Source organism: Gorilla gorilla, chromosome 3 (genome assembly GCF_029281585.2).
Source record: "Gorilla gorilla gorilla isolate KB3781 chromosome 3, NHGRI_mGorGor1-v2.1_pri, whole genome shotgun sequence".
Classification (NCBI taxonomy): Eukaryota; Metazoa; Chordata; class Mammalia; order Primates; family Hominidae; genus Gorilla; species Gorilla gorilla.
In genome coordinates, this window is record NC_073227.2 from 121,347,659 (window position 1) to 121,374,803 (window position 27,145).

At 36.4% G+C, this 27,145-nt stretch overlaps 1 protein-coding gene across 3 annotated transcripts in view; it reads right to left on the reverse strand.

Moving 5' to 3' along the window:
* Positions 1 to 2,718: 2,718 nt before the first annotated feature.
* PPP3CA (protein phosphatase 3 catalytic subunit alpha) overlaps positions 2,719 to 27,145 on the reverse strand; it is a 324,214-nt gene continuing 299,787 nt past the window's right edge. For 2 of the 3 annotated variants that reach the window (XM_055385444.2, XM_004040195.5), the window contains exons 11-14: positions 19,693 to 19,777; positions 11,541 to 11,638; positions 8,461 to 8,490; positions 2,719 to 5,356 (exon numbers count right to left, since the gene is read on the reverse strand). In XM_055385444.2, the coding sequence (XP_055241419.1) occupies positions 5,160 to 5,356; positions 8,461 to 8,490; positions 11,541 to 11,638; positions 19,693 to 19,777 (410 nt within the window). In that variant the 3' untranslated portion in view covers positions 2,719 to 5,159. The remainder of the gene's footprint in view (positions 5,357 to 8,460; positions 8,491 to 11,540; positions 11,639 to 19,692; positions 19,778 to 27,145) is intronic. The other variant, XM_004040196.5, reaches the window with a different exon arrangement.

The window sequence follows — 27,145 nt, forward strand, 5'->3', positions numbered from 1 at the left end:
AAAAATATAGAACTGAAATTTAAGTTAGCTTTAGAAATAAATTGGACTAGGTTTCTCAAACTTGTCTGATCCACAAGAATTTTGGTGGATGCTTATTAAAATGTAGGCTCCACTCCAGACCTTTGGGGACCAGGAAATTCTTACAAGAAAGAACAGGTAACATTGAAATGGGGTAAGTGTTTCAGCTGTTCTTCAATAATGGTTTGCCATTTGGAATCTGGGAGTGCCCACACCATAAGGCCATGCCAAAAAATATTTTATTTCTCCTTCCCTACCTCCCCTTCTTCCAAGAAACACTATGCCAGGCAGTGTTTCATCCTAAGAATGCAAAGATAGCAACAATGCTCACTGCAGTGCCAGATAGACAATAAACAATTACATGCAGTGGATTAAGTGTCAAAACGGAGGTAGTACAGGATACTGTGTGCTTAGAGAGGAGGAAATGACTCATTCCAGTATTTAAGACACATCTGAAATCTGCACATAGAAGATGCATGCATACAGACCCAGAGAATTGAGGAAGCCTGGTGTCTTCCGAACATTCTGAGAAGTCCACTATGGCCGAAGCTCAGGGTCAAGTCTGGGGTAGATGAGATTGGCAGGAATCAGATCGTGAATACACTTACATGCCACCTTGTAAGACTCTCTGCAGGGCAGTCCTGCAGACAATCTGGAGTTGTTGAGAAGCCTAAATGTTTCCAGCAATTGGTATAAAAAGATTTGAAAATATAACATGACAAAAATGCCTTAGGGGTGAAGTTTAAGTCAACTTTGTTCTAAGCTAATATTCTATAGTCAATTAAAACTTTGATAATCTAGTGGAGACTCTTTTCAGCTGATATACAGCAACATACATAAAAGAGCTGCTTTGGTTGATGCAGAAAGCTCAGTCCCACGTCAGTATTCCTGGAAATACAAGCTTCTAGCCAACAGTTTGCAAATCAAAGTTCTGTGTTTTCAGAAGACTGAATAATTGCATGGATATTTAGAATCTTACGATTGAAGGGTAATTTAGATATCACCTAGTTCAATGTCTATCTTTGAAGAGAGTTTCTTCAACTACATCCAGTATAACTCCTTCCAGGCAGCATCACTCAGGAGGTGTCTAGGCACTGAATAAAGTTTGCCCAGGTTTTAACACTTGCAGCAAAGGGGAGGCACTTGCACTCTCCTGCAGCTTACTCTCTGGTTAAGCAGAGTCATTCCTTAAGCTTCTATCCTATGGTAATTAGGCATCTTTCTGATTTAAAGAACGTCTTTTGGGATAACCAACTTGGTATTGTATCTATGATGACTTCTGCTGCTCACCTTTTAAGTTTCTTCAGTCCTTCCTTAAAGCAGACTCTCTCTCCTGCTGGATCTCCATTCTCCCACATGCATTCCGATTTGACAATGTTGCCTTTTCAAAATTCCATCGCCAGACATAGGTGCAACAATTCTTTCACTACTTTCTGCCTCCCATTTCTATGTATGCATTTTTTAAAAAAGACATTTGTCCTGAAAGGGCCTGGTCAGGGGCTTTTCTGGCTAATATTACCTTAAAATATATAAAGAAGGAATATCCATGAAATGAAAAGAGCAGCTCAGTGTTAAGCCTGACAGTGACTCACTGTACAATGGAATGCTGACATTTAACATTATAATAAAAACTGGTATGTTGTTAAGATTGGCAGGCATTTTGTGTGTGTATGTGGAAAAAATAAGAACCTAGAACAGTGAAAGGAACATGGCAGAGACCTGGTGTTTGAGCAATGAATAAAATAAAAAGCCACATAACAAGGGAAAAGGACATCTCTTCAGTTGCGGAGATCTCAAATTTGTTCAACCCAAGGGGCTTTCAGTTTTGAAGAAACTGGTGGGGCAAACTGAAAGGTCCCCTTTTCTAAATGGAGTGTGACAAGAGGGATCCAGTGAGTGAGAGACATGAAGTAGTAAGGTGAAAGTGTGAGACATTTAAGACAGACCATTCCCATGGTGCCTCCTACGGGGCTGACTTCATGTTGGGGGCCCTGGTATTGAGTAGAAAAATAGATGTGTATTAAAATTTATTTCACATGGGATGTGGCGAGGGTGAGAGGGAAGAAGTGTTTCAGGATAAGGCCATTCTGAGGGTTTCAGCATCACCATGACACCACGTTCTGGGCTGATGCCACGAGATACTTCCAGCTTTGATGTCATCCTAAGTCATACACTGTAGATGGGCAGAGATGTTTCTCTTCCCCTCCAGTTCGTTCACCTCATCGCACAAGTTTGGTCTCTGAAGATTTTTCTTTTTCTCAAATACCATTTACGGAGAACAGAAGTAGAGGATATTTTAGACAGGAAAAACAGCTGATGTAGGGTCAGTCAAATCTAGCTCTTCGTTCTTGAAAACAGTTGAAAATTCAGCACTGAGTGAGTTTGAATCCCATGAGAGTGAAGTCACCGTGGGGACTGGGTGCAGGAGGTCGGGGGACAGGAGGTTGTTTCTGTGTGTATGTCTGTGTCTGTGTGTGTAACCAGAGGTACACTGGCATGAGCAACTAAAGATTTCTATAGTTTCTCCAAAAGTGAAGGAGAGAAACCTAATAATTGATGGTCTAGAAAGGTTATCCCTTTTGAATAAATAACTAGTTCTCTATCAACTTTTTTTGAGAGACCAAACTATTATGGAAAAATACACAGTATTAATTTCCTAACCACTCATCAGAAAGACCAAGCAATACTCACATCAACTGCTTATTTTAATGTCAAATGTTTATTTCTATGCCATAGTTGCCTCAGCACAATTTGTAAAAGAAAGGAATCCAAAAAAATGAATTTTTTTTAGTCAGGATATTTTCTCTGCAGTTATAAGAAAGAAAACAAACACCGTGATACCAGAATCACCATTTCTTTCACATCATTCTAGTAAGTTGCATCTAAATATTTTCCTTGGTTGCCACTTTTTTTTAGGATGGAGAAATATCCACAGGAAAAAATGTCTGAATTCATTAAAATAAACTTGGGATAGTCTTTGCCAGACTATATCTAGAACGTCTTTGTTTGGGTATGCTATATCGCTAATTAATTGCCATATTCTTATTATTTAATATAACAGGCATACTTTATTATATAAAACAAAGTGCACTAAAGATGAACAATGTTACAAACAAACTGAAATTTGGTGTATCTTAAATCTTCGGGTGATTAGATAGTAGCTGAAGCGTGGGTATACAAATTTCTTATTAATACAAATGCAACTCTTTTCTGTGATGAAAATGCACTTAGTAGCCTAGTACTTTTTGCTTTAGCAGATAGGGCATCCAATACAACTGAAACAACCTGATAACAAATTAATTTTATTTTTCAATAAAAAGGAATGCTCTGGTTTCTTAACTGGCTCCTTGAGGAAGCCAGAAGATGGCATCTGCTCTTTAAATAGACTTCTCTTATCTGATTTGAGACACAAATCCACCAAGATTCTTACAGTGGAAGTAGGCACCACCCCTCAGATCACGAGGCCCCTAGGAAGAAGCCTGTGGAAATCAGCCTGTGATGTGTGGTGGTGGGCCAGCACCTAGAAGTCACATGGTGGTTGTGCACATAAATCCCTTCAGCGGACTCAGTGGAAGGATGAGAATTCTGTAAGTTCATGCACATTTTATTGAGTAGTAATATAAAATGCTTTTTCTTTTTCATTGTTACAAGTGCATGCTTTGATTGCCAACATGTCAGAAGTCAAATTACAAAGGCAAGGCTTTAGGCTGTAGTGAATTACTTGGGCACTTATACAATTGTTAAAAAATATGAATGGACTTTTGTTGTTGTTGTTTTCAGAATGAACCAGTTGTAACCCGTAACTGATATACAAAGGGAAAAAGGTGAAAAAAGTACATATTTTGTGGCACATGACAGAACAGAACAAAATAACTAAACTGTTATGACATTAACAGTTACCATGCATTTAGAGTTTCACATGTAACTACAAACTTATTATAATTTCACAAGGTTTGCTAAACATGCTAACCATCTACATGTGCACTGACAAGCTTATGTTAAAAACTTTAAAGAATACTCTCCCCTTTAGATTTTTTCAAAGCTTTTTTTTGATTACAAAATTTCAAAGGCATTAAGCATTTTAGAGAATATAAAGTACGCCAGTATACATACATTTCCAGTATATGTCAGACCACTAAGCGCATTACAGTCCCATACAGGCCGATACAGCCATTTTTTTTTTTTTTCTTAAAAAACATGCATAGGCAGATTTTTTTTTTTTTTTACAGAATATAGATGCTTTATCACTGTACTTAATATGGTGTCTTGTTCACTATACTTAAAAATGCACCACTCATAAATATTTAATTCAGCAAGCCACAACCAAGACTTGATTTTATCAACAAAAACCCCTAAACATAAACAGCAAAAAAGATAGATATAATTATTCCAGTTTTTTTAAAACTTAAAGAAAAGAAGATATTCCATTGCCAAATTAATAAGATAAGTGTTGTTATATGGAAAGAAGGGCATTCAAGCACACTAAAGAAACCTGAGGTAAGCATAATCTGTACAAAATTAAACTGTCCTTTTTGGCATTTTAACAAATTTGCAACGTTCTTTTTTTTCTTTTTCTGTTTTTTTTTTTTTTTTAAGACTGCCTAATTCAGTTTATAGCCATTGTCTGACAAGAGTAGCAAAACATTATCAATAAATAGTCCTTAGTTTGTACATCATTTTGTTAAAAATGTTTGATGTCATCCATTTTTAGTGCTGCGACTGTAAACGTACAATAGAGTAAGAAATTAGACAAAGTTTTCATGTCCAGTAACAGAATAAAAGGCCTTTCATTAACCTATCTAGAAGTCCCCAATGCAGTAGGAAAACATGTTCATTCCCCTAACATTGCAGTATATACTAGCGTTAGCTTTCTTTTTTAAATTTTTTTCCTCTATAAGCATTTTTAAAAGGCATACCCAAAAGAGGTGTTTAATCACCATCCCCACCAAAATATAGTTTATTATCTCTCTCCCTCTTTTTTAATGATAGTGTAAACTGAATCCAATTCCTGGCCCCCAGAGCAAATAAGCTACTGTCAGAGGCAAGAACATCCAACTGCTGATATGCAGCAATCCCCATCATGCCCCGCAGCTCAAAAAAAAAAAAAAAAAAAAAAAAAAAAAAAAGCGAACAGGAAGTGGTCACTGAATATTGCTGCTATTACTGCCATTGCTGTCCGTGCCGTTAGTCTCTGAGGTGAGAGCCTTGTTGATGGAGTTAAGGTTGGCGTCAGAGGGCATGGCATCTCTGCGAGGCGGCATCCTCTCATTAATTCGGTCTAAGCCCTTGGCTTCCTCGAAGCTAGTGATCTTATGTTGTGGTGAAAATCCTTTGATAGCTAAACAGAAAATCATTAAAAAAAGAAAACCAGGATTATCCAAAGGAAAACAAAGGGCACAGCTGTTGCAGCAGGTGATGTTAGAGATTTCTCAGTGAGAGGGAATCCTTCAGTGAAGAACAAAGTGACGGGACCTGCACACCACACAACAGACTCCTTACCATACTCGGAAGTAACCAAAGGTTTGAAAACAGCCAATGTCTCTTGCCAACCAAAATGTCCTCTTGAAGTTATTAAGATGTAAGCATTTCTCCTGTCTTCATGAAAGTTTAGATCAAAGAAATCCAAAGTGGACACATAAAGAGGAAAGCTGCTTTCAGGGACAAGCCTCTAGAACCAGCATCAACTGGCCACATCATAAGCATCAAACACCTTAACCTAGGCAGGCTGCAGCATGTCCCTCTTTGTATTCCTCCATTGTGCTAGGTAATGGCAAATTCAGTGGAATCAGTATGTTTGCTATACCTAAAAACCTAGCAAAGGGCTTAAAGCAGGAGCTAAAAGGAGCTAGAAAAGGAATTAACCGGGGCATTTCCATGCCATCTCAGAATCCCAGAAAGAACTTCTTGACAAGCAACTCAATGATGACATGAAAAAAAAATGAAATTATAAACTCCTGTCTCCACTTAACTTTGGAAGCATGTGGAGTGAGTGACAAGGTAAGAGAAACTCAAAAAAAAATCAAGATAAGGTCACTAGGTAGAAACGTATTGTCTGCCCTTCAGCAGTGAACAGGTCAAACTGATGTTCATCTGGTATCCATTACTGCCTAAATGAAAGAAAAACTCAGTAGATCAATGTAGATGTAAGTGATGGTTAAATAATAACAAGGAAAAAAATGCCTTTCACAATATTTAGCAAAAATGAATTGAACTGGTTTTGGTCCTATTCAATTAAAACATGGAATTCTCAAAGTGGGAATGATATTTGATTTTTTTAAAAAGTAATCTTTAGTGTGCTACAGAGATAGGTAAGGCATTTGTACCAAAAACTTAATGATTTCTTCATTGAGTACACCAACTGGTGAGCTGCAAATAAAACACATAAATGGGGAACCAATGACATCAGTTTGCTTTACTCCCTGTGAAGTGCAAGCCAGATATTTCAGGGCCAATCACCAATGCTCAATTGGGCTGCATCACCATGGCTGATTAAGGATAATTTCATGGTACCTTTATCCTCCCAACCTTATTTGGGGGGGGAAAAAAAAAAGGAAAGCAGTTTCAAGCTGAAACTTTACCAGCCACTCCTACACAAATGTGCAGTGCCTTTTATTAGCATGGATGAGATTCCTAAAAGATACACACAGTTGTTTCAATACTTATTAAAAGACGAAAAATAGTTTTCCCCCCTCTGCATTTTAAAGGTTAGCATAATGGTGATTAGTCAACTGTGAGAGGAATAAGATGGGAAAATGGGGAAAGACCAAGGCCCAAAGCAAAGCTTGTTAATTCTTCTCTAATTTAGTAATAAATTGCAAAATAATAGAGCTGTCTAACGAGCACCCACCCTGAAAACTAACTCAATTATTTTTAAATACAAAAGAATAGCATGAAGTGGTACTCTACTGTCTTTTTTAGACAACTGTGAATATAATTTCATCATAATTAGCAGGTATAAAAGTTTGTCATCATTATCATTTATGAAATGATTTAATTAATTTAAACGGTAAAAGTGAAATTTCTAGGTTTTTAAAAGCCAATAGGGTGGGAGTGTTAAAATTAAAAATCTAGCTAGAACAATGGATACTTCTGGAATGGGGCTCCATTTCTAATCATTTTTGTCATCCTGGTATGGAAGAATGTGCTCTGCTGTAGTTGCTGGTCAGACAATGGGTATTAGCAATTTACATTGGTAGTATACTTAACACAACACAGAGTCACAGAAACCACAGAAAACAGCCAAACTATCAACAAGAATGCACACTGCAGATTAGAATTTGCCAAGAGGAATAGAGAATTCCCACATAAATAGCAGTTTATTCACTGCTATTTAGGAAGCAGTTGTATTTTCTCTTACAGTGCTATTGTTTCCCCTACCATATCCAAATCATGTACAAATTGGAAGAGTCTAAAGTGGCACTTTTTATATCACACCAAAGGACCATATGCACATAATTTTGAGAAAAACAAAAAAGTTACCTTGCAAGAACAAAATACAACTGAAGAATTTTGTTTTAAAGGGGAACTTCAAATTATTATTTTTGAAATTTCCAAAGGATATGGTATGTATAATATTAAAAACTATTTTGATATGCAGTTCTCTTATAACTATATATTTAAACAACAGTCAAGTAAAAAGCAAATACTAAAGGGTCGACTCTACTGTCCTTGAGCAGTGCTAGAACACAGCTGGAGACGGACACTTCTTGATGTCCCCTGCAGCTCCTAGTACAGTGCCTGGCACAAAGCAGACACTCAGTACACATTGATCAATTGAGTGCTACTTGATACTGCTATTCTTGTTATTGGCCACTTCCACAGCCACTAGATGCTTTTGAACTTTTTATAATATTTTGCTGGTGTTAATTCTCATACAAATACCAGTAGGTTACAATTTGATTTAAGATTACCAGAACTGTTCATCTCATATACAGCTGTCTCATGTTGGAATATTTTTTAGAGATACAAATTAATGTTGAACTACAACAAAGCACTATTTAAATGAACATTTTTTTCCTTTGGCTACAAACTTCTGAAGACTAGAATTAAGATGGCTATTTTTATTCTCTTCAGTGCTGCCTGAAAGTGATTTGAGGGAGGGACATGGTTCAGCTCAAAGATTATTGTTTTATAAGCTACTGGTCAAAACAGCTGCCATAACCCCCACCCCACATCATTCAAAATATATAATCCTTTTGTTTTCTGTGATTGTACTATTCATCATATACAAAAGTCAAACATAGCTTTAAGGGAAAGAAACAAACAAACAAACCATAGAAGGACATTTTCCCCTTTAAAGCAAGAACATTTTGGTTAATACTGAGCCACAACTGTTAGCTCAACACCCACACACTCTGTACAAGCTACAGCAAAAAAAATGAATACACCCAGCAGAGCCCTTATCTGTTGCAGGTACAACAGAAAGGGGACTGGCCAATTTACCTTCATCAGCCTCAATAGCCTCAACAGTAGCTGAAGAGAAGAAAGGGGGTGCAAAATGAATGAGAAAAATGAGCAGAGGATTTTTTAACTCTAAGAACAAATCAGTGACCACCAAAGGAGCTAAGAGAACTAATGTTCCTGTAAGTGCTAGATTCTGGCACAGACAACAAACAGAAATGCTAAAAAAAAAAAAAGAAAAGAAAAAATGCCACAGAAATTATAAATTTAATTTATGAGCTGGATACGCCTATCTGAATTAAATGTTTTGGTTTTTTCCCACTAAATAAATAACAAACAATTAACCCTTTAGGAAAACACTTTGGAAAATTTCTTTTACATGGACTGAATTATAAGAGATTGTGTAAATCTCAACTGTACTTCTGACTCACACAGAATACTATATAACCTCTGCTATGCTTGGTGATTTAGTTTTAAAATGCCAGACAAAATGGCAGAATTTGAAGCAGTGCCACAATATCAGTGGGATCATTCACACTATTTAATATTAAATGGCACTATTTCCTGATGTGATGGAAAAGCAGGGAGATTCAAATTTAAAGGAGAAATAAAAGTCAGGGTGTCTAAGGAGATAATGGATGTGACTCTTTAAAGATAAACACATCAGGCATTACTAGATTTGCGGGTCGGTGGGTAGGAAGAGGGTGAAGGAAAAAGAAAAAAGGAAACGAATGATATAATCTGGACTTCTTTTTCCAGCAAGCCCAATTATGTTTTCTTTTCCTTAGTGGAATATCCTTTTTGGAAGTAAAATTCTTAAAATGTTACAAATCAAGTGGTAACGTGCCAGTAGTGGCAATAATTCTATCAGTATTTTAAAGAATAGGCAGCCTAAATACTGAATATACAGAAACAGCATATTTCAGAGGCAGAACTTGAAAAGCCCACTGGTTTATCAGCAATTTTTGTAATAAGGTTAGGGTCTAAACTTTCACTATATAAGTATATGAGTCTTTCTATATTACTAAGATTAGTTTATACTTCCTTAATGAAATCTTAAAATGCAAAACTTCTCTGTAACTCCAAAATGTTTAATATTAAAATTCTACCCCTTGACTTTAATTTGCATTTTTCTTATAATTCAAGATTTTAAAACTACAGCAACTGCAAAATGTGCACTATAACTTACGGTGGATTCTAGATTCGTTATGATAAAAATGGAGAATGGTTATCACCATGGAGAGAGAGTACATAGCAAAGTTGTAAGTAGTCTACCCTTTTAGACAAATTGAAGGGCATCAGGCAATACATTTTGGAGTCATATCGATGTATGTGGTTTAAAATATATAGTAAGTTTTCAAACCCATATAGAAAGGTTCCAACCCATATGTCTTTTATGTGTATGTGTGTTTGTGTGTAGGTTCAACCATAGAAAAACACAAACCAATGGATTTAAAATAAAAGAAAACCAAATAACCTAAGTAAAAACACAAGTGAAAATCTGGAAATGAAACAAAGAACTGGAAAAACTTAAGTAACGTAAGTTTAAAAGTAAAGCAAAACATCCAGAATCACACCAGCACTGACATATTAGAACTATGTACTGCCCACTATTAAATGTTCTAAAGCGAATGTTAAATGAACACTATTAAATGTGTTCTAAAGCCCACAGTTTCTGATAATACACTTGCTGTGCCTTAAAATGTGCTTATCAGAAACTAGATTTCAGTCAGTTAGGTAGATGGTACATTTTGGACATGTAAATGATCCATTTATGCTAATGTTTTAGTAAGATATTTAATTAATTTGGTAGAAAAACTTTTGTGTTTTTTTTTTTAAAGTTGTTAAAATAATTCCTAGCTGTAAATTTAAAGGGGACGTTTACTTCTCAATACTATGTATCTTCCTACCTTCTTTTAAAAATTTTTGTCTTTTTGTAAAAACTCAAAAGACACTGATTCGGAATATATTCATCTGAAAATAAAGACAATTAATGTGATGCAGCCATGATGTGATCATTCAGCAATACTATATTCATGAAGTTGATCATTACTCTTCATGTAGAAGTTTATTGAATAACATAAATGAGAATAGTGAGTCTTCTAGGTTGAAGGGCAGGGACAGAAAAGAAAATACAAAAAAGATTCAAAGAAAGATACAGGAAAATAAGCAAGAGGCCGAGAATGTTTTGAAAAATGTAATAGCATATTTTCATTTTAATTTTTTTCTGTTAAAGCCTCATCTAATAGCAATTTCCTATTGTTAAAATTGTACTGTATGTAATAATAATAGTAGTTAAAATTGATAACAAATGTAACAAAAGTGAAAGAATATATAGGACTGTGCTGCTAACATGGTAGCCACTAGCCTCCTGGCTTATTTAAATTAAATTTAATATAAATTAGATAAAAGAAAACGTTTAGTTTCTTGGTTATATTCCCTATATGCTCAACAGTCATATGTGGCTTCTGTATAGATACAGAAATTTCCACCATCACAAAGAGCTCTGTTGGACGGCACAGGTCTAGAAAGCTACACATTTTAACACAAAATCTGTATTATAAAGGAAATGTTACTCTTTTTTCAAAAATAAAATATGGTTCTATTCAGTCTCTTGTTTTCAATTGATAAATCAGAGAAAAGACACAAATGGCTTCCAATTTCCATTCAAGAGGATAATGAAATCATCTCCTTAAAATCTAGACATACAGGTATATTTTAGTGGTTGTGTGTGTGTTATCTCATAAATGAAACAGATAACCAGAATACTTATTAAAAATGTGATTAAAAAGTTGTTTTTGACAACGGAGTGGCTCAAAGTAGTCAAACCTATTGTGCATGTAGGCAACCTAAATGAGTTGTCCTGTAGCTAGGCTGAATATGTAGATTAACATGTGAATGAGGGAACGGGGAAAGGTGGAGTAAAGACCACATTCCAGAGAATGAGGGAGCTATTATGTTGGACATGACTGATCAAACTGATTGGGGTTTCAGCCCTTCTGCCAGCTGAGAAGAAGAACTGAAGACCAAGACAGAGCTCAAATGAATGAATAAATCAGGGCTCTAATGACACAGCTGACTGCGATGCCCCAGCACACAGTCATACCCATCAGCCTGCTTACCGCTTTGCAGGGTTTGCTTTCCTCCAGAAAGTACTCCGCTGGGGAGCATGCCAGTTGGGGTCAAGCCTTTCAGCGTCAGCACACTCTCACTCTCTTCTCTGGAAGGCACAATGAGGGGTGACATTAACTTTTAATTTCTTTTGTGAAAAAGAAATGACTCAAAGGAAAAAAAATGCATATAAGCACCCACATTTCCCTCTATCTTGGCTCTCCGGATCTTTTTTTTAAATTTTTTTTAACATACTTTATTTTAATTTATTTATATACTAGTAATGTTCCATAAACGATTGCTACAATAAAGTTTACATTATCCAATTAGGGAGGTTCTGTTTCTTTTGAGTATTGAAGATAAAGAAAACCATTCTGATTTTGTAATCAGGCATCTCAATACAAAGTGTTTGTTGTGCATTCTGTATGTTAAAAGTGAGCCATAGAGAATGCTGATGTTAAGTTTTTCAGCCAAGGATCAGCAAAAATAAGTGGAAGTGATTTGATTTGACGGAATAAAAAAACAGAGCATATGGAGATTGAAAAAAATCTGATTTGTGGATTAGGGAATCAGGAATTACATTCAGTGGACTTTGAGAAATTAAGGAATTTAGTAATTTAGATGTTACATGAAAAACACATAAAATAATGGCAAGTAGCCAATAAACCTACTGGTAAAATTTCCCAGATTTTTTTTTTCAGTCACTTTCCCCACTGATTTGCTAATATAAAATTATTTTCTTACTCAGCATGACAATTGTTTTACAGTTTTAAGTACATCATTATTTTAATTATATTTATTAATTACTTGACACTATTAATCATTTTGAATTGTTAAATCCTCATAATTAAATAACCATGACTAAATAACCACTCACTCTTTCCACATAGCAATATTGCAATCCTATATAACCAGAAAAAAGTCTTTAAAATACAAATTGTATATATACACATATACACAAACATATATTTGTGTGTATATATACATACATACAGACACACACACACACACACACACAGGGAGAGAGTTTAGTATGTAGAATTATCTACTCCAAATTTTTACGAAGGTGTCTCACATGACTCAAACAGAATTCCTGAACTTCTCCCCATACCTGCTGCTTCCACAATCTGTCTTCAACTCAGAAATTAGCAATTCCATCTTCTAGTTACTCAAGAGTAAAGGATCACTCTTTAATTCTTTTCATCCCAATTCTATATCCATTATATCAGCAAAAATTGAGGGCTCTACCCTCAAAATATTTCTAGTTTAACCATTCTCACAAGGCTACTACTGCATCTCTTTTGACAACAGCTTTGTTGAGATATAAACTTGGCACAGAATTAACCTAAAGTGTTAGGATTCAATCAATGGTCTTGAATATATTCACAGAGTTGTATAACCATCACCATAATCAATTTTAGAACATTCTCATTACGCCCAAAAGAAACTTCATACCCATTAAGCAGTCACTCCCTATTTCCTTCAGCCCTGTATCACTTCTAGTCACTTTCTGTAGATTTGTTTCTCTTGGACATTTCATATAAATAAAATAATACAAAATACAGCCTTCTGTGACTTCCTTCTTTTGCTCACCACCAGCATCACCTACCTGGATTGCAGGAGCCTTCCGAATGGTCTCTCTGCTCCACCCAAGTCACACTCTTGCCCCCTCCTCCCACAGCTGTTCTCAGTATGGCAGCCAGGGTGAGGCTTTTCATACCTATGCCAAATCCTGTCACTTGTGTATTCAGAACTCTCTAATGGCTTCTCCTCTCCTGATGGGTGAAAGGGAGGTTTCACAAAGGCCTTAAAATAAACAGCTACCCCACACTCTCCTGTTCGCACCCATCTCTTGGTCAACATTTCCTACCAATGTCCACTTTCCTTAGACATACGCAGCACACTCCACTGAGGGGCGCTGCACTTTCTTTGTCATCCTCCTGCCCTGGCATCTGTGTGGCTCACTCCCACTCTGCCTTCTAATCTTTGCTCCAATATCGCCTTCTAAGCAAGAACTTCCTTAGGAATGCCATTTAAAATAATAATAATCCCTTTCTCTACTATTTCTCTCTTTGCCTATTTTATTTTTATCTAAGGCACTTATCACCCCTGAAAAATGATACAGTGTGTTTACTTGCTTATTTCTGGTCTCCTGTCCACTCCATTCCCCTCCCACCATGCCCTCACCCCCTCCCCCAGCTAGACATGCCTCATGAGGGCAGGGATTATTGTCTGCTTTAATCACTGCTGCATCCACAGCACCCAGACTAGAACAGTACCTGGTACATAGCTCACATTTCAAAAATATTTGCCAAAAATAAAACAGTAAAAGTTGAATGGAGAATGGAAATGTTAATCCATATTTTAGATTTCTGTATCCTCTACTGCAAAGTTTACTTAAAAATAATAGGTTTGAGATAATTAATTATTGTTTATTTTCATGCAGGTATTTCAAACTTTTTAAGCTTCTGTGGTCTGTCAAACCACTAGAGGTCCCATGAAGAAATATATTGAATGATAATACGAGTTGGGAAAATTGGGAGTACCTCTAAAGAACGAACACAATTTTCTTTTACATTCATATTCAAAATATGGCTTTTGCCTCATGAGTGATTATAATTCCTACATACAGAATCTTGGTGTCAAATCCTGTATTAAACATGGGATTCAGGCTGGGCACCGCGGCTCACACCTGTAATTCCAGCACTTTGGGAGGCAGAGGTGGGCAGATCACTTGAGACCAGGAGTTTGAGACCAGCCTGGCCAACATGGTGAAACCTCGTCTCTACTAAAAAATATATAAAAATTAGCCGGTGTGATGGCATGCTCCTGTAATCCCAGCTACTTGGGAGGCTGAGACATGAGAATTGCTTGAACCCAGGAGGTGGAGGCTGCAGTGAGCAGAGATCGTGCCACTGCACTCCAGCCAGAGCGAAAGAGCGAGACTGTCTCAAAAACAAAACAAAACAAAAAACAAAAAAACAAAACCCCCCCCAAAATATGGGACTCATCAAAAAAAAAAAAAAAAAACAATTACAACCCATAATGCTCTGAGAAAGCCAAGTAAATTATTAGCTTTTTACCTACAAAACTTTTCCGGTAATCTGAAGTATTCTTTTTAATCTTCAAGATTTTAATTTTGTACCAACAGTAGGAAGATCTTTCTGGGAAATCACATCTTTGTGGGGGTCACACTCAGGCTAACATCTCAGTCATAAGACTGATGTTGGGACATCATTTAACTTTCTTGGGCTTCAGTTTCCTTATCTATAAAATCACAACTGTAATTATGGGATTTCCATGAAGATTAAATGATACACTGTTACAAAAGCCTCAGCATAGAAGATGGTCATTTTCCTTCCTTCCTTGCTCTTTTTTTCTTTCTTGTTCAACCACATTCCTTACTTCCCTTAATTGTGACTGCCATTCCTGCCTCACACGGAAGCCATGCCCTCAAAGGTTTCTAGCAGCTTCTTCATTTTTCAATTCCAACTATCTCTGCTGAATTCTCATTCAAACTGATATCTCTGCAGTAATTTCCTCTGATGACCATGCCCTCCGTCCTGAAAGACTCTTTGCCCTAGGTGTTGTAATGCTTTTTTCTCCTGTTTCTCCTTCTCCTTCTCTGACATCTTTTCAGTTCCTAGGCTGATCTTTTTCTTCTATCTCCAGATCTGTGCTTTCTAATATGTAGGCCCCAGTTACATGTGGCTGTTAACCACCTGAGACATGACTAGTCGAATTAAGATGTGCTGTAAGTGTAAAATACACATGGGATTTCAAAGATGTAGTACAAATATAAGAATAGAAAATGTCCCTTTAATAAGTGTTATATTGATCAAATGTCAAAATGATAAAATTTTGGATATTTGTGTTAAACAGACTGTATTATAATAATTTCTTTTGTTTCTGTTTCTACCCCTTTTACTGTGGTTTCTAGAAAATTTAAAATGACAGATGTGGCTCACATTTTATTTCTATTGGAAAGCAATGTTCTGAAGAATTCTTTATTCTCCTCCTCTCACTTTTCACGCTATCCTTTAGCAAGACCATCAGCTTACATTGCTGTACTCTTGTGTCTGTGTTGTTTACTCTCGTCTACATTTCTTTTTCTTTCTTTCTTTTTTTTTTGAGATGGAGTCTTGCTCTGCTGCCCAGGCTGGAGTGCAGTGGCACAATCTCGGCTCACTGCAAGCTCCGCCTCCGGGGTTTATGCCAGTCTCCTGCCTCAGCCTCCCGAGTAGCTGGGACTACAGGCGCCTGCCACCACGCCCAGCTAATTTTTTTGTATTTTCAGTAGAGATGGGGTTTCACCGTGTTAGCCAGGATGGTCTCGATCTCCTGACCTCATGATCCACCCGCCTTGGCCTCCCAAAGTGTTGAGATTACAGGCGTGAGCCACCGCACCCAGCCTTATGTCCACATTTCTAACCCTCGCCTCTCTCTGAACCTCCAGGGCAGAATTTCTACGTGCCTCTACATAAATGCTCTGCCAAATTCAGTGCATCCTACTCTTCCCGATAAATACCTGTTAGGTATTTCAATTGAAAAGTACTTCCTCTTCTTTAGACAATGGCATCCTATCAATGGCATAGACTGGAACCCCTGTAGAATATTCTGGAATATTTCCTCTCTCTTGTAGCCTCTCATATAGGTAAGGGTTCTTATAGCCAACACCGGAAATCTATTCCGGCTAATTTTAACAGGAAAGAGATATATTAAAGGTATTAGAGAGCTCACAGATCCAGAGAACTGGGCTTCGATGCTCTGTAGCTGGGAAGGGTAACAGTACCTGTTCATACTGTGGGGTGGGCTCCATGAAAGGCTTGCCACTGATGTTCATAGCCAATGCCAGAGCTCATACTAATGCTGTGTAGTTAGCTCCCAAAATGCTGAGGTGGAAGCTCTTCCACTGCTGGCCCATGAGATTCCACACCTGACAGGACAATTGCTGTCCTGCCTTGCTGCTTCCTCATGATGCTCAATTTGAAACAAAGCCTTACATGCATTTATCTGACTGGCAAACCCTAGGCAACAGACTTGTATTTTATCTGCAAGGACTGCTGAAAGACAGTTTTCTGGTTCCCTTAAGTTGCACATTTCCAAAACGTAAGAAACATGTTGGGCAAGTATACCTGACATATTTGTACCACATTCCACATTCATTAATCACGTCCTGTTTTCCCAAATTCCTTGTATTTGTCCTTTCCTTTGCACTTCTCCCCCCCATAGCCTGGTCCAGCCTTTTGCTGGGATTACTTCAAAAGCTTCCTAAATGGTTTTTTTTTAATTTACATTTTATTTTATATTTATTCACTTTTTTCATTATCCATACGTCACCTTGCTAGCCAATCTTCATGTTGCGATTAACATGTATAGTGAAACATGGGTTAGAGCATGCCTCTAATCTCATGAAAATAATTCTACAACTCCTGATTGCCTACACACACAAAAATTAAATGTTTTAACATGCTATTCAAAACACTCAAGGATATGGACTTCAGTATATTTTCAGTCTCCTTTTTAACTAGATTCCTCACTCACCTTCATGTCTTTTGCTAGTCAGTCCTTTAATACATTTAGAATTCATTACTAGACTACTAGTATTGCTTAGAATTTATACTAGACTACATAGCACAGTTTTGAGTAAGACTCTCATTAGTGTTGCTCCCCAACTGAGTGAGTTTGGACACTCTGCTTAGCCTCTCTCAGATTCAATTTCCTCACAGGAAAGTGAAATCACCACAACCTTGCAAGCTTCCTGTGTTGATTATTGTCAAATGTGCATAACATGGGGCATGAACCTGGCACTTAGCAAGTGCCCCATAAAAGGATGCCATTGATAGTGCTCTTAGGATTGTGTGGCTGTGCTCCTGATAATTTTTCCACTTCCAGGAATGCCTTCACCACATTTCTCCCTGCCCTGGAATCCAGCCTATCCTTCACAGCACTCCTCCAATTTTAACCTCTTTATGAACACTCCAGTCAGGAAACACAAGGTTCCTTCCTGTCTAATGCCACAGCAGGGTATCTATTCATGTAGTTAGCACACACTTTTTTTTTCTTTTTTTTTTTTGAGATGGAGTCTTGCTCTGTCGCCCAGGCTGGAGTGCAGTGGTGCGATCTCAGCTTACTGCAACCTCCGTCTCCTGGGTTTGAGAGATTCTCCTGCCTCAGCCTCCTGAGTAGCTGGGATTACAGGCACGCGTCACCATGCCCGGCTAATTTTCGTATTTTTAGTAGAGACAGGGTTTCTCCATGTTGCTCAGGCTGGTCTCGAACTTCTGACCTTGTGATCTGCCTACCTTGGCCTCTCAAAGTGCTGGGATTACAGGTGTGAGCCACCACACCCGGCCACTTTATTTTCTTTTGTTAGTTTATTGTCTATCTGGCTGGCATTCCAATTTGGTATCTAGATTGCCTAATTCAGTGCATGGTATACAGTTAATGCTCAATCATTATTTACTAAGCTTAACTTACTTTTTTCTGGATAGGATCTCTCTATATTCTGCATATGTGTTATGGATGCTTTTATTATAGAAAAACAATAATATAGAGCTTGCTTTTATTTTCTATTAACATGTGCAATTTTAAGTCAAGTCACTGATCACTGGGTTCAAATAGTCCATTTATCACGGGATAGTCATGGAAATTCTAGAGCTGTTTTTACTTTCCCTCAGAGACTTCAGACAGAATAAGAAATAAAAGCATTATTGGTAAATCTGAGGCACAATAAATAAGTGTTTACTCAGAATTCCAATTAAGCTTATGACCTTCATATACGCCTCTGTCCCCACAGAACATTTTTCTAGCCATACAGGCCTCCTTGTGGTCCTCAAAACTGCCAGTTTTGTCTTTACTTAAGTATCTTTGCACTTGCTATTGTCTTTGCCTTGAACTCCCTTACCTCATTTCTTCATGAAGGTCACCTATGCTTGCCCAAATACCATTACTCAGAAAGTTTTTTGTTGACCACACACTAAAAGAAGTTCTTTATCTCCCACTTGCTCCATCTCTACATTACCTTATTCCTTTTCTCCATGGTACATAATCAATGCTTTAAGTTTCACTATATTTACTTATGGCATGAATGAATAAGCCCTGAAAATGTAGTTGGAAACGTAGAGCAATAGAGCAAAGGTAGCCTCATTCAATAACGGAAGGGAGCAATGATGCCCTATTTTCCGCTTGAACACGGCTGGTCGTGATTGTGCTGGCTACCACAGAGTTCTCACTGCCTTTGATGTGGTGTCTCTGAGAGAGCACGATAATGCTTTTCATCCTTCTCATGGCTACCTCTTTTGGCATTAAGTCATTCAGTTACTCTTTAGTGACTGTACCAGGAAGAGGATAGAAATAGCAAGAGGAGAAATCAAAAGAGCCAGTGTCGATACTCTATGAGAAAGAGTTGGGGCAAAAATTTGGCAAAAAATTTGATTATTAAATTATCCAATTGTAGATGTAATATTTCCCAAGGTGTTCCTATTTACTCGTTAATATGTATCATTTTGAATTGACTGTAGACTCCTTACATATAAATATATCATATTTTAAAGTAATCTTTTGAAGAGAAATGTTACATTGTATTATTTAGAAATAACTGGAGTTTCCTTCAAGAAAATATTTGTTTTCTAAATTAATGCTTAATAATAATGATTCATAATCTACAAAATATACTACTACATGGAAATTGAAACATAGTAATTTTTCTCTCAATAATTAGAATAACATAGATTCACATGAACAGCTTCATGGCTGATGTTCATTTCCTAGAAATCTAGTGAAATGTGTCTGATAAATACATCTTTCACCACGAGCCAGAACGAAAAACAAAACAAAAAAAATTACAATAGCTTTTCCTGTTTCCTAAGATATTCAACCTACTGTGAAATCAATGTTTTAAAGTCCTGTAGCAAATAGAGGAATAAAATGTGATGCAATTCAAGACTTTCTTAACAGAAATAATTTAGTAGATTGCAATTTAACTAAAATAGTGAGAAACTGCCAATTTCTCATTTAATTTTCCTCAATTTTTAATTTAAAAGGAAAAACAGACAAATATTCTCTAGTAAAATATTTAAATTACCAGATGAAAGTATTAAAGTATTTATTAGGTGACACATAATACAATTTGAAACAAAAACAGAGTATGAATGCACCCACCTGAGCACTGAGAACACTCTGGCCATTTTGCCTATTGCTCGGATCTTGTTCCTTATCACCTCTTTCCGGGCTGCAGCTGTTGCACCTGTATTTTCAAACAGAGTTCAGTGGTCAGTAATTTTTTATCTAATTGTAATTGATTTTACACATTTACACATACAACAGACTCCAGTAAGCAAAATCAGTATTTTTTTTTTTCCCTTAAGAGGATTTATCTGTAAATCAAATTTGAAAATTTAAGCTTTTGGCCACCAATACTAGGATGTGATTTTTGAGAGGTCCCCATAGTGCCAAAGGAAAACTTTCGAGATATCCAGAGGGGAGGTGAGTAAGAAGCTAAGTGGAAAATCACTCAGCAGAGAGGGGTAGGTTCCTATCCTCCTCTTCCAATTGACTTTCCCCTTCTTTTCTATTTATACAGAGACCACGCATTGGGAGGAAGAGTTAAGTGCCTTATCACCATCTTCTATTCATTTGCAGTCTCCATGCTGGGAAAACTACTTTAGGAAACTGCTTTTCCAAAAGTTCTCCTTTGATGTGATTAAACTAGGAAGTCTCTTAATTCCCTATCTGCCTTGCAACATCATTCATAATTATTTGATGATGATTGTTTGAGTACTTGATACTCTTTCATCTTCTGGTTGGTTCATGAGTTCTAGAGAAAAGAGTAGAGAACTGCTAAATTGGATTTAGTAAGAGACAATGGCACCATGGTTTGCACTTTAGTACTATTTTTGAAAGTTATGCATGGTTTTTCTGGGTAAGTCTTACCACTTGTTACATTTTCCAAATTAAAAAAATTAATTACATAGATTATTGTTACAAATAAATATATTATTTTAAAATAATGTTTTAAAATAATACTTTAATGAGCCCATTTTATTTTTTCTTTTAATTCCCAAGGTACATTGGAAGAAGTATAAAACAGAAAAAATACCTCACAAATTTTTTTTTTTTTTTTTTTTTTTTGAGACAGAGTCTCACTCTGTCACCCAGGCTGGAGTGTAGTGGTGCGATTTTGGCTCACTGCAACCTCTGCCTCCCAGGTTCAAGTGATTTTCCTGCCTCAGCCTCCCAAGTAGCTGGCACAGGCATGTACCACCACGCCCAGCTAACTTTTTTTGTATTTTTAGTAGAGACAGGCTTCACCAGGTTGGTCAGGCTGGTCTCAAACTCCTGACCTCAAATGACCTGCCTGCCTCAGCCTCCCAAAGTGCTGGGATTACAAGTGTGAGCCATCGCACCTGGTCAAGATTTTTATAATCCAAGGTAAAATGGATAAGCTATCCTTTTTATTCATTATGTGGGATTTTATAGAAAGCATTAACACAAGCAGATCGTCTAATTCTACTGCCTCTAATAGATATACAACAGAATATTCTTTTCAAATAATAACAGAAACGTTCCTAATCCAAATGAACAGTTTGAGTTACGTAATTTGCTCAGGGACGGCAGTCTATAGATGATAACTGGTATGTGTTTTGGTCTTTTATTATAATTTGTGATAACAGCAAACTTTCACAGAAGGGTTCTGAAAAAAAGATTTCTACTGTTTCCCTTAGAGGGCTTTTATGAACCATTTGGAATCTATTTGATTGTGTGGATCAATTAATATGCCAACATTTCCATGAGAAAGAAAACTTGTACAACACACACAATTTTGAAATGGTTAGAAAAAAGGTCTTTGCTTTTTTTTTTTTTCCCCTCCACTCCAAGAAAGTGAAAACATATGGATCACTTTCTTTGCCTGGGTGGGTAATCTTTCAGAGGTGATGCTAACACAAACCCATCTCACAGGTGCATGGGTGTTCCCCAGAGGGTGTGTGAAAACCAGCAAGCTGGTTTCCTCCCACCTTCCCTCTGCCCTGAAAACAGCCTACATTTATGTCCATTTCTTCCTCTCTTGTGGCAACTATGCCATGGCAGGCACCTTTCAACATATCCAATGGGAAGGACTTATTATTGCCAGCTATTCTACCTGCAAATGGGTGGAATAAGTTTCCATCCATGTGGGAGACAGCTGTTCTCAGATCTAGCTGTTCTGATAATCAAGCAAAACCATGGGTTCTCATTCACTATAAGTTCCTTGAATTATTAATTAGTCTCTCGGCCAGAACACTGGGGAGGAAAATAGGGTGTGTGCAGGATCCCTGCCTCTAATCATATTCTGATTTTGTAAACAATATTAATTATCTATGATTTGTAATTAAGATTACACATCAAATTCTGCTCTGGAGACCATCTAAAATTGAATTCTCTGTGCTTGGATTTTAGATGATTAATGAACAAGAGACCATGAAAAGACTTTTTCTTTTTTTTTTTTTTAAGTGGGATGGCAAATAGTCCCCTTAGGGTGGTCTTCATATATATATATATATATATATATATATATATATATATATTTCAGTTATTCCATTCAATGATGCTTTCAGTCTAACATTGTCCTATTACTACTCTATGTTTAAAATTCCCTATCTCAACGGACCTGTGAACTCAGGGGTCATGATGTGCTGAGCAAGGGAAAATATTCTGGCTCTCTCCAATAAACAATATGGCCAGATCATGAAATCAATTCAATGAACACAAAGAATGGAAACTGTGGGAGAGCTCCAAAACTGGTCACTATATTTAGAAGCACAACAAGAAAAGCAGCATAGGAGTGGCTAAGATGTCTAAAAATAAAACTTCATGTATTTAAGTGAGGTGAGAGGAGGAACATATAAAATCAAATAAGTAAAAAAATATATATGAAGAATAATCTCACAGAAGATTTCTGATAAAAAACTTGTAAAAATCGTAACTACAGCAATGAAAAGTAAGAAACTACGCTGGAAAAGGAGGGAAATAAATTATGTAAAGCTGTGCTTCTTAGCTTGGTATAAGCTGATGATCAGAAAAATGCTCAAATACATACTAAATTTTAAATGTAAAATGAACATTCTCACAGTGAGTATACTATTCCTTATATTTTCAGATAAAATGAATGATTAGAGAGCACATAAAAGATATTCTACTTTATGTATATGTAGTTGTGCTCCCCATAAATAGTGAATCACAACACACTCTAGCACTTTTCTTAATTAAAAAAAAAAAAAAAAACTCTCTTTTTCAAATTTCTTGGCCGGGCGCAGTGGCTCACGCCTGTAATCCCAGCACTTTGGGAGTCCGAGGCGGGCGGATCATGAGGTCGGGAGATCGAGACCATCCTGGCTAACATGGTGAAACCCCGTCTCTACTAAAAATACAAAAAAATTAGCTGGGTGTGGTGGCACATGCCTGTAATCCCAGCTACTCGGGAGGCTAAGGCAGGAGAATCGGTTGAACCTGGGAGGCAGAGGTTGGGGTGAGCCGAGATTGTGCCATTGCACTCCAGCCTGGGCAACAAGAGTGAAACTCCATCTCAAAAAAAAAATTTCTCAATAACCCAGATAAGGAGTTTTATTATCCCTCTTATAAAACTGAAATATATTTACACAAAAAGTAAAATAACCTGACCATGGACAGTAAAAAGAGACATTAAACTATTCTCTGAATGTTTTATCCTGAAAAGTACCTTCAATCTTTTCCATATAATCAAAATCAAAATTAGCTCTAACCACACATATATAATCTCACAAAGATTTATAATACTGAAATAAAATATGTGGATTGATGTGTAATTCAATGTAAAGGAGCTGAACAACAGCAGGAGAGAATTAAGTTCAGATGTAAATGTTCTGGTATACTATACTTAGTATTGCTATCCCAGGTTTTCGGTATTTTCCAGAGATCATTAAAACTCTTTTTCAAAAACTTATTCCATTCCAAATCCTCACAGTCCATAATTAAACAGAAAGATCAAGAATAAGTACATGTTTTTCAGAATTTTACTACCTGCAACATGCAAAGATAATGTCATATTAAACATTCTTGGTACTGTTCTGTTTAAGTTGTGAAAATGTACCACAGTAGCTCAAATTAAAATTTAGTATATTAAATAATGAAGACACATAAAATACCTTTTAAATGAAAACTGTGGTGATTTCTTTCCACTTAAAAAAACATATAATCACTTATTTCAATTTGGAAGTCCAAAACTGAAAGGTAGTATTTCATATGTTAGAAAAAATAGTAATTTTAAGTAAAATTTCATTTTGTTTCAAATAATAATCACTTCTTTTTTTGGCCTCTCCTTTCAACTTTTTAAGTTCTGATCTTCTTTTATGCCTGGGGTGTGATGCTACTATTTCCAGAATCTAAGCAACCCTGAAAACTCAATTTTTCCTCAACATGGGGGAGGCTAGTACACAGACCAAGGGGATCTTTAAAGATTTGCTTTTAATACATATCCTTCTTGCCCCTAACTTAGCACCTTGCTAACTTCTCATGAAGTTTTAAGATATCTATGGCAAATGGCCTTCTAAGTGACTGTTGCAACGCCACAGGGTAGATTTCAGCCTTAGAAAGGAACTGGAAAAAGGCATTTGCACCACAGAGAGTGGGGGCAAGTGCTTGGCTGAAGAGAGATTCTTACCACCTGGGGTATCTACCACACATAACAGATGTTGGCTCTGACTTCCAGTTCAGTTACCACTGTGGAGCTACTACTGTGAATTCTTCAGTTACACCTGAATTAGTGGTGTGCAGAAAGTGTTATGTAGAGTACAAATTACCATCCAAATCATTCCTTCATCAAATATTCTTGTGACTCCTTTACTATACAGCCTGCCATGTGCTAGCTAGCAATAGAAATATGAATGAGGCATTGCCTCTGCTTTCAGAGATCACATGAACAACAACAATAGACCGTGACAAATATTATATTGAAAGTAGCAGTGGTACACTGGAGCTGGCTTCTGTCAGCTGGTAAGAGGATACTGAGTGTATTCCTTCTTAACTCCATGGTCAGTAATGTTGGTAGCTTCAAATCAGCTGTAGGGGAAACATTTATACCATGAAAATCTGCAAATGCTACAAACCGGGGCCATTTTCCCTGGGAGGACAGGTGCAAACTGCTTGCAGGTACAAGAAAAACTTTTCAGTGAAATGGTGACAGTCAAGGATCTTGAAGGATAAATAAACGCCAAAAAGAAAGAAGAATGACATTCTCCATAGAGATTTTTTTAAATGTGTAAAGGCAGCAAAACTCCACATTATGGTCAGATGATGGGTAAGAAGTTTGATGTGAATGAAGTTTGAGTAAACTCGGAAGATGGTAGGGTGGGAAAGAAGCAGGAAATGCCTGGGCTAACCTGTAAAGGCTTTAGCATAGTAGTACATGCAAACAAGAAGTTTAGATATTAGCATGTATGCAATAGAGTTAAATAAAACTTACTTTGCCAGATACCAAAAAAGAAATGGTTAGATTGCTGGATGAGTAGAGACAGACATGTGATAAAGCAAATATAGTCAATTATTAGCTATAGAAAGTTAAGTGATGGGTATCTAAGTATAAACTATACAGTTCTTCAAACTTTCCTGTATGTTTAAAATATTTTGTAATAAAATGTCAAAAAATGAAACTATACTTGGAAGAAATTTGGTTTTGTGGGGAAAGAAAAATAGCAGCTTTGGGGAGAGAAGTCTCTATGTCCTGCCCTGCCCTTCCTTTATGTAATAGGGGAGGATGCATGAGCTTGCTGAAAAAGGCAACGAAGACTTCTCACTGGAGTTACATTCTCCCCATCTCTCTTCTCCACCAAATCCAGGAGAAAACTGAACTGGCAGTATTTTGTTTTAAAAGTCTAATCCAACAGATTCTTATTAGTTTCAACACATTTTTACAACTGTAAGAAATAAAAACGACCAGTTTGAAAAAATTATACTTAAGTATCTTCTGAAAAGAAATATTTTTACGTTAGAATGTGAAAAAGCTGCTTTTAAAATTTGTTATTGTTATTGAGTTGTATTTTATTTGATAGAAACACTAGCAGACATTTCCCAATTGATCATTATATTGGCCATGAGCTTTTTGTTATCATTTAGGCTTCTTTCTTTACAGGACGTATAACTAATGCAAGTGCATCCACAGCATATGTATTTAAATGAAATATATATAAAAAGTATATTTATACTAAAAATTTTTGTATGTTTTAAAAGGAAAGATATATCTTTAAAATTATATTTTGCTGGTAGACTTCAAATGTTTTGAAACATTTAATCCAAATTCTGAGAAAATTTTTTTTTTACCACTCACCACTTCCAAATTTGTTAAAACTTGACAAAGTTCGTTCCTATTCTACTTGAAAGTAAAATTTTTATCATGGGTCAATATTATTAAACAGAGTTTCGATGTTCCTTCAGATTTTATTTTTTGCCAAACAGAGCAATTACTGAATTTGAATAAAACCTCTTGATGAAATGAAGCATAAGGTATTGAGATAATTAATATCTTTTGTTGTGCTATATTAAAGATAAAAATGGGTTTTGTGTCCATCCAAAATCAGCACCTTTGAAATAGAAGATATAATGCATAAGACAGAGCAGACTTCAGATACCTCTAAGAAACTTGTGTAATTGGTCTTTATAGCTTTTTACAGATGATGAAAATTATGAATATAAAGACTGTCTTCTTTGGGAAAATACATGTCCAACAGTTGAAGTAATCCCTAAACCTTATCTTGTCTTTTTCTTTCCTGACCTAACTTAACAATAACAAACCTTGAGCTCTTATATCCCAGCAAAGGGATGTTATGCAGAAGTTACTTTAGATATCCACCCAGTTTTGCTGTTGGCTATGAACTGTGACAAGTGCTTCAGTACATTTTCCTACACAACCAGGCGCTTGAGTCCTAGATTTAAAAAAAGCACCATAAGCAATGGATAACTGTTTACTCTGATGGAATGGCTTCAAAATTGTAGCCTTTATAATTTTTACTCATGTAGCTACAAAATAATATCCCCAAAGAATACTATTCCCATTCCATGTTTAAATAGTTGTAAATAATGTTGTAAACATTATGAGATTAAAACGAAATGGCTATATTACTCTGTTACCAATGGCATATAAATATCACAGCAACTTGAGTCCCACTATCATTCATTTAGAGAAAAGTCCATGAATAAAATCCTCATTGATATTTAGAAATCTTATATTATTCTTTTTTTCTTTGAAATTGAGTTCCACTTTAAATTTCCCCAATTTTACTCCAGTGCATTATAAACTTTAAAATATATACATGTTTTAAATTAGACAGGATCTCCCCATGTGGCCCAGGCTGGACTAGGACTCCTGGGCTCAAGTGATCCTACCGCCTCAGTCTCCCAAGTGAGGTTACAGGTATGCTAAACTTTAAAATATTTTTGTCACTACATTATATGTTATATTTAGAAATTTAACTAAATTTTAGAAATTTCCTGAGGTGATGAGTCCTAAGTGTTCAAAAATTCCTTTGGAATAAATAATATAATAATTATTATTATAGATAGTTCACAATTATCAACTCTTTAGTTCCTAATTGAGATAGAGAGCACT